This window comes from Lycium barbarum, chromosome 4 (assembly GCF_019175385.1).
Source record: "Lycium barbarum isolate Lr01 chromosome 4, ASM1917538v2, whole genome shotgun sequence".
Lineage (NCBI taxonomy): Eukaryota > Viridiplantae > Streptophyta > Magnoliopsida > Solanales > Solanaceae > Lycium > Lycium barbarum.
Genome location: NC_083340.1, coordinates 146,498,449 through 146,506,342, shown reverse-complemented (window position 1 = coordinate 146,506,342; position 7,894 = coordinate 146,498,449). Strand labels below are relative to the sequence as shown.

Below are 7,894 nucleotides of genomic sequence, written 5' to 3'. Positions count from 1 at the left end.
TTGACCCTTTTTCCAAGAATTAATCTTATTTTTTCAGAATTTTTCCTATTAAGTGTTATGTGATCAAATTCAATACATGTTTAATTAGAAACAATTTAGTCAAATTACTTATTTTTGTCTAAAAGTTACTCCCTCAGTCCCATATTACTTGGCGATCTTACTAAAAATATATGCCCCAAATTACTTATTCATTTACAAAATCAGATAAAATTAATTAAATCTTTTCCGTCTTACCGTTAGTATTAAATATTTTTAAAAATAGTCAATATTGATTAGAATGTATTTATTGGAGAAAGATAGGAGAAAGATAGTAAAATGAATTTTTTATTTATGATCTCTTAAAAGACGTGTAAAAGAAAAAATGACCAACTAATATGAGACGGAGGGAATAGTATTTCCTTAAGAGGGGTGCAAATGACTAAGTGAATACTCTTTTGATCCGGAGGGAGTAATATTAAATTTAAATTATGTCACTTAAATATGTTGGCTTTTTTAGTAAATCAGTCCAGTTAATGAATGACTCCATTAATAGTGTTTGGAACATAATCAAATCTACATTATCAAAACCCCACTCCCAAAACTAGCTAAATCAGTCCAGAATGACTCCATTAATAGTGTTTGGAACATAATCAAATCTACATTATCAAAACCCCACTCCCAAAACTAGCGCGTCCATCTCACGTACGTAGATGGAAGCAGTAGATTATTGCTGTTTAAGAATAATGTCCGGTAAAACAAGCACAAGCGCGTGATATAGTACATTGAACAGTAAAGGGCGGCTATGAACAGTGATGATAAGGAGCTAATACTAGAGTTACAGAGAAGTGTACAAAGCTGATGATGACAGCTAAGCAAATTTACCTTTGTTTTTAGTGGACTAAGTGGGACCTATTAAAGAAGAAATGGACTAGTAGCATTAAAAAGATGATAGTGTACTAAAGACAAAACTTATAATAAATAATAAAACTGGTTAAAGATATTGAAAATTGGTAATGCCATTAATAATAAGTGATTTTTAACTTATATTACTTCTAAAAATTTTGGAGTGTTTTTATTAATTTATCTTAATTAAATGTTTAAAGAAACTACTTAATGATTCTTGATTATGTAAATAAGGATAATTTTAAAAAAATATTTTTTTTCTTGAATCTTAAAGCCTCACTTATTTTGAAATAAAATGAAAACTCTAAAATACCATTTATTTAGAAACGGATGAAGTAACATCTCCCTTTTTTTTTTTTTGGTTGGAGTTCTTTTCTGATTTACTCCTTCAAACAGCAATTACTTTCTCCATTTTATATTAAAAAACTCCATCCATCCAATTTATACGAAGATTGATCAATTTGGGGAGTTAAACAATTTTTTTAACTCAATTTTAAATATAGATTCTTTGAGTATTTTGTAATAAAATTTACATATCTATATAATAGTTACTATAAGTCTGTATAATTAATAATTCATAATATATGAAAAGAGTTTAAGAAAATCATAGTCAAAGAAATGAATGTTTGACTCTCTAAACTAATCAACCTTCGTATAAATTGGAACGGAGGGAGTACTAAGTATTTCTCACTTCTTAATTAAAATGCTATAAACAATTTGTTGACTATGTACTAATTATAATTTATAACACAACAACATTAAGAATCAAAATCTCGAACCCATAATTTCAAATCATGACGCTGTCTCTGGACATTAATAAAAAATCAACAAAATAATAATCAACTATACCTCACAAAATTCAACATAATATTAATATAATAATAATAATAATGCTAGTAATAAATTATGATAAGAAGTGATAAGTTAGTTTAATATAAACAATATCACATCATTTAATAGTATTTAACTAGCTTTAATTTAATTTCTCAAAAAGTTAAAAGGTCTACATTTTTTTTATTTTATTTTATACGAGGTTATTTAACTCGACACAAAATTTATAATATGATTTAATTTATATTATGCAAACATCACGCAAAGTGAAAACTTGAACAGCTTAAAAAAGTTGAATTCTTGAACTTTAAAAGTTGTATAAAAATAAGATAGTTTTAAACATTGTGAAATATCCCCAGATAAGTGTTGTTTAAATTAATGCAGAGAGAAGAGAGAGAACAAAAGTACAAACATTTGATGTCCCAAAGTGGAAAAAGTAATAATAAATTAAAATGGAAAAAATTAACTTTTTTTGTTTGGTGTACACGTCATATAGCCAGAAAGAAAGATGCACAGAGAGTCTTATGCCATTTCTTACGAGGCAAAAAAAAAATAAAAAAATAAAATTTTTTTTAGAGTTATAAAAAGAGAGAAATAGAGTTTCAAGAAAGGAAACATGCTTGATTTTATCCCAACAAGTAACACTTGTGTTTAGTTCTTATCTTAACTTTAGTGGAATCCACAGGTCTTTCTCTCCATTCACTACTCTTTTTTTTTTTTTTTTTTCCCCTTTGTTTTTTCTATTTTTTATTTCTTATGTTGTTTCATGTTTCAGTATTAGATTTATTTATTATGTGTTTGCCCAATAGTTTTCTTCTTCTTAGTACTTGTTTTGTTGTTTCATTTTGCTATTGATTTCTAAACTTCTTATAGAAAATATATCTATGCATGTGGACTTTAAAGTCAAAGGTATGTCTTTTTAAGCTTGTTATGCATATTGTAGGGAAATAATGAGTAAAGTTGCTATTTTTATTGGTTTTCTGTATATTTTGTGTGTATGTGCTGTGATGGGAAACTGTTTTTTTTTTCCCTTATATAAATATCTGAATATTTGGTTTGACTTTTTCTTGATCTTTTGTTCTTTCATGTTTCAGTATTGGATTTATATATGTGTAGGACAAGTAGTTTACTCTTTTAATAGTTTCATTTTGCTAGTGATTTCTAAATTTCCCTTTTGGGGTTTTGTGTATATAATGGTTTTGTTAGATAATAGTGAAAATTTTGAATGCATGTGGACTTTAAAGTCAAAGGTATGTCTTTTTTAAGTTTGTTATGCATATTGAGAAGGGAAATAATGAGTAAAGTTGCCATGTTTATTGGTCTTTCTTCTAATATAAGGATCTGAATATTTGGTTAACTTTTGTTCTTTCATGTTTCAGTATTGGATTTATATATGTGTGCGCCCAATAGTTTTCTTCTTTTTTGTTTTGTTGTTTCATTTTGCTATTGATTTCTAAACTTTTTCTAGAAAATATATCTATGCATGTGTACTTTAAAGTCAAAGGTATGTCTTTTTAAGATTGTTATGCATATTGATAAGGGAAATAATGGGTAAAGTTGCTATGGTGTTCTGTATATTTTCTGTTTATGGGGTAATAGGAAAATGGTTTTTTCCTTTTAATATTTGCAGAGTGGTGTTGTTGATGCAATAAAGACCTGAATTTTTGGTTGACTTTTTCTCGATCTTTTGTTCTTTCATGTTTCAGTATTGGATTTATTTATGTGTATGCCCAGTAGTTTTCGTCTTGTTACAGTTTCATCTTGCTATTGATATCTAAATTTCCCTTCCTGGGTAATGTGTATATGCTTGTTTGCTACTTTGGTTTAGATAAGAAATGTTCTACATATTGAAAATCTTGAATGCATGTGAACTTTAGAGTCAAAGGTATGTCTTTTTAAGATTGTTATGCATAATATAAGGGAAATAATGAGTAAAGTTGCAATCTTTATTGGTTTTCTGTATATTTCTGTTTATGGGTTGTGATAGGAAGCTGGGTTTTTTCTTCTAATATCCTCTGTTGATAATAGCAACATTTGCAAAGTGGTGTTATTGATGCAATAAAGATCTGAATATTTGGTTAACTTTTTCCTGATCTTTTGTTCTTTCATGTTTCAGTATTGGATTTGTTTATGTGTATGCCAAGTAATTTTCTTCTTCTTATAGTTTCATTTTGCTTTTGATTTCTACATTTTCCTGTTTGGGTATTGTGTATATACTGGTTTGGTTAGATAATTGTGAAAATCTTGGATGCATGTGGACTTTAAAGTCAAAAGTATGTCCTTTTAAGATAGAAAGCATATTGATGAGGGGAATAATGAGTAAAGTTGCTATCTTTATTGGTTCTCTGTATATTTTCTGTCTGTGGGTAGTAAAAGAAAACCGGGTTTTTTCTTCTAATATCTGTGGAAGTTCTGTTGATTATAGTAACATTTCCAAAGTGGCGTTTAAAGATCTGAATATTTGGTTGACTCTTTCTTATGCTTGTGTTCTTGGTTCTGATCTAATGTTTTCTTTCCCTTTTGTTTTTATTGACCATTGAGAAGAGTTTTCTGATACTATATGTGACCTGGGTTTTCTCTTAATTTTTCACATTTTAAATGGTATTTTTGTTGATTTCAGTTTAGCTGGTCATTTTTCTATCAGATCAAATCCTTTTTGATATGGTTTTAGCGTCTATATCGATGAGTAGACTATATTGAGTAGGTCAATGTCTTTTGTTAATATATGATGAGTTGCTAGTTACTGCATGTAAATCATCATCAGTACTAATAAAATTAAATGTTCTTGCAGAAATGCTTAGCATTGCATAAGCCTTTTTGTCCTTGTGTCTTTTATCGCCCTTTACAACTTTACCAAAGAAATGCTTAGATCAAACTTATAGTATCTGTTTTATGTATCAGTTTGCTGTTTAGCTAATTATGGCGGAGTTCCAATCAACAAGAAACTTCACATAAAAAAATTTCCTCAGAAGTGGAATTTCCATCTCCTTGCTGTCAGGAGATGAAGTCTTTGCATCCAGACTTACAAGGCGAGACATTGCAGTTGACATATTCAACTTTTAACTCCCCAGACAAAATGACTGCCTCGGGGAAAACAAATTCTCAAGTTCAATGTGTTTCCTCAGAATATGGTACCGATACTTTAAATATTGTCAAGCTTTTTTTGCAAGTCTTTTATGTATATAATCTAATATTCACTAGTTCAGTTTAATCAATTGACCAACAACTGTACTACTCAAATTACGATAATCATTTTCTTAGTCTCACCAAGCTGTTCCTCCAATATATAATATCGAAAACTCTTCTGTCTATTTGGCAAGTTTCTTTTCTTTTTCTGATGCATAAGTAGCTTGACAGAATGTCTCTCAACAGGATTAGCTTTTTACTTGACAAAGTTCTTTTGCTTATAATGATGGCTATCTTACATCTTGCTTTTCAGTTCATGATGAAAGATATGGAAGAGATATGCAAGTTCAAATAAAGCCTGCTCTCTTTTCTTCGCAAAATGAAGTGGCCCATTCAACTGTACGTTGTTTCTTTTCTAGAGACTTTTTTCCTTTGCTTTTGGCAAAATCTAATTTATCAATTTTTTTACGTTGCAGGGTTTCTCTCCTTTTGGTTATGCTGATCCCTATATCGGTGGCTTATATACTGCTTATGGACCTCAGGCTTTTGTGAGTACTCTGCTTCCGTTTTTTGTTTATTGTATTGCTTGCTTTGAAGTTTCCTCTCTTTATCTCCAAATGGTGACATGTTTGCTTGATCTCAAAATTTTACGGATTTGGTATGTGGACTATGTAACTTCTGTGATACACGGACGCACGATATTTCATTTTCATGAGTCACACTTTAAACACTGAATAGAACTCGGTCTGTTTATTTAAGGAAAAGGACCAAAATTGCCCCAGTACTCTTCGCCGAGGGACACTTTTGTCCTCCGTTGGGCTATTTTTTACGGGCAATTTGGCCCTTTTCAGTTCTCTCATACTACTCGTTTTTCTTTCTATTTTCTTTTTCTTTTCCTTTCTCTTTTTTCTTTGAAATTTTTCTTTTATTTGGACAATGCAGCCTCAAATGATTGGCATAGCACCTGCTCGGGTCCCACTTCCTGTAGATCTTGCAGAGGATGGACCAATTTATGTAAATGCAAAACAGTACCATGGGATCATGAGGCGTAGACAGATACGTGCAAAACTTGAAGCTCAGAACAAACTTGTCAAAAATAGAAAGGTATTTGGGTACTTTCTGTTCTTCCCCAGTTTTAGTAGTTCATTAAACTCACATTTCTGTCTGATTTCATTCAATGAACTGCACTATGACCAACACAAATTGAAGAAAAAGATGATAGATAGATTTGAAGTAGCAAGATGATGGAAACTCTGAACTGTCTTATCCTTTGTTTCTAACATGTGCATAACAATATTTTCGTAGTAACAACTTAAGAAAGGATTTTTCCTCAAGAAAAAAGCAAACTATATGTATATCTGCATAAAAAAATCCAATAACTGTAATACAGGAAAGCGAAAAGCATATTGCAATTAAATCCTATGAAGTTCTGAGGTGCAGTTTTTTCTCGTGCATGTTTAGGAATAATAAATACGTGATCAGGCATTATACAATATCATTTAGTGTTCTAATATTACTGTAGAAGTCATGATTTCCCAAGTCTCTATTTACAATGGTTCTTCGTTTATGGTGTACAATTTTTTTGTCATTGTTGTCTTGACAAATGAAACTTTCTCATGCTCCTACTTTATTCTTAGAGTACTCCGTCCCATTTTAACTGTCACTTTAGCTTAAAAATATTGTCCCAAAATAAGTCACTTTAGAATTCAAGATCAAAATTGGCAATTGTTTTCAACTATACTCTTAACATTAAAATAGTCCTTTTTAATATTGCTCGATTCTCAAAAAATCTAATAAATAGTGGTAACCTAGTAAACTATACCTTATATTTATTATTTTTCTTAATGGGCGTGAGAAGAGCTAAAGCGACAGTTAAAATGGGACGGAGGGAGTAGTATCTAATTTTGTATTCAAGTAGGGAAAGGTTCATCATTTTGATCATTTATGGTGGGATGAAACATGAAAATAAGTTGGTTATAAGGATCTAACGAAAGGAAAAAAAGTACTATCGACTCTGCATTTTCATTGGGGGAGAGAATATTATGAGCTACTCAAGCTGGTGTATAACTTATACTTCTTGACTTTTACTATTCCCCAATAATAGGCTTTAGACTTCTCAACTTTTACTTTATTCTTCAAGATGAAATTTGGACTTATTCTTCTTCTGGATTTTTATTGCGTGCAGCCATATCTTCACGAGTCAAGGCATCTTCATGCAGTGAATAGAGTTAGAGGTTCCGGAGGACGCTTTCTTAGCTCAAAGAAAGTGCATCAATCTGATCCAAATAGTTACCCCGCTAACTCAACCTCTTCTCGAGACTCAGTTGAACATGACGGTTCAACTTCTGCTTTCAGCTTCCAGCAGCAGCCTGATCACAGGGCCTTTAGGGTATCCTCTCATATGGCTATTACCATGCAAGGCAATGGAACTCAGCAACGTGCTCCGATTGTCCGGTGATTATAAGTTCTTAACTGGCAAAGACGGTCACCGGCAGGCAATTCATCCTTGGCTTAACTTACCCTTTCCTATTAAGTCTCTGGTTTTTGCAAGCATCGCCTGGTTTGTGTTATAACAGTGAATTTGGTTGTTAATCCTAGATTTGTCGAACCTTAGATTGAAGAAAAAAAGTTTTTTTGTTCTGAATTAGTTCTCTGTTTTGCTGCACGTTTTGTACCTAGCGTGGAATTGTGTATGCAGTGGAAGTTGTTAATGATTAACCGAAAAAGAAAAGAAACGTAATGGTGTTGCTGGTTGTGTACTTGATATGCAATGTGTTCAGTGGACTTTCTTGAATTGAATCTATCTTTTGTGTTTTGGAACTACTTAGCACGTAAAAACTGACACCCGACAGTCAGTTTTGGCAATGCTATTTAAGCTATATTTACTCTCTTTTTTTTTCGAAATATTTAAACTTGTAGTTGGTGTTTCACAAATGTCAGACATTACTTCTTGGATTCTTCTTCTGTCATTGCCTTTCATTAATTCAAAGATCAATGTTCTTTTTCACATGCTTTTCTACATTTTCACCATTTTTCCTCTGGAGGGTGAAGATGT

General features: G+C 31.2%; 1 protein-coding gene across 3 annotated transcripts; it reads left to right on the top strand.

Moving 5' to 3' along the window:
* The first annotated feature begins 2,251 nt into the window (after positions 1-2,251).
* LOC132636900 (nuclear transcription factor Y subunit A-7-like) lies at positions 2,252-7,603 on the top strand. 3 transcript variants are annotated; one of them, XM_060353972.1, is made up of 6 exons: positions 2,252-2,398; positions 4,615-4,844; positions 5,153-5,238; positions 5,316-5,387; positions 5,782-5,943; positions 7,025-7,603. In XM_060353972.1, the coding sequence occupies exons 2-6, from the start codon at positions 4,715-4,717 to the stop codon at positions 7,295-7,297; spliced, it is 723 nt and encodes a 240-aa protein (XP_060209955.1). In that variant the 5' UTR covers positions 2,252-2,398; positions 4,615-4,714; the 3' UTR covers positions 7,298-7,603. The 3 variants fall into 3 exon arrangements, with proteins under 3 accessions (XP_060209955.1, XP_060209956.1, XP_060209957.1); XM_060353973.1 differs by lacking the exon at positions 2,252-2,398 and adding an exon at positions 2,474-2,622; XM_060353974.1 differs by lacking the exon at positions 2,252-2,398 and adding an exon at positions 2,715-2,963.
* The last annotated feature ends 291 nt before the right edge of the window (positions 7,604-7,894 follow it).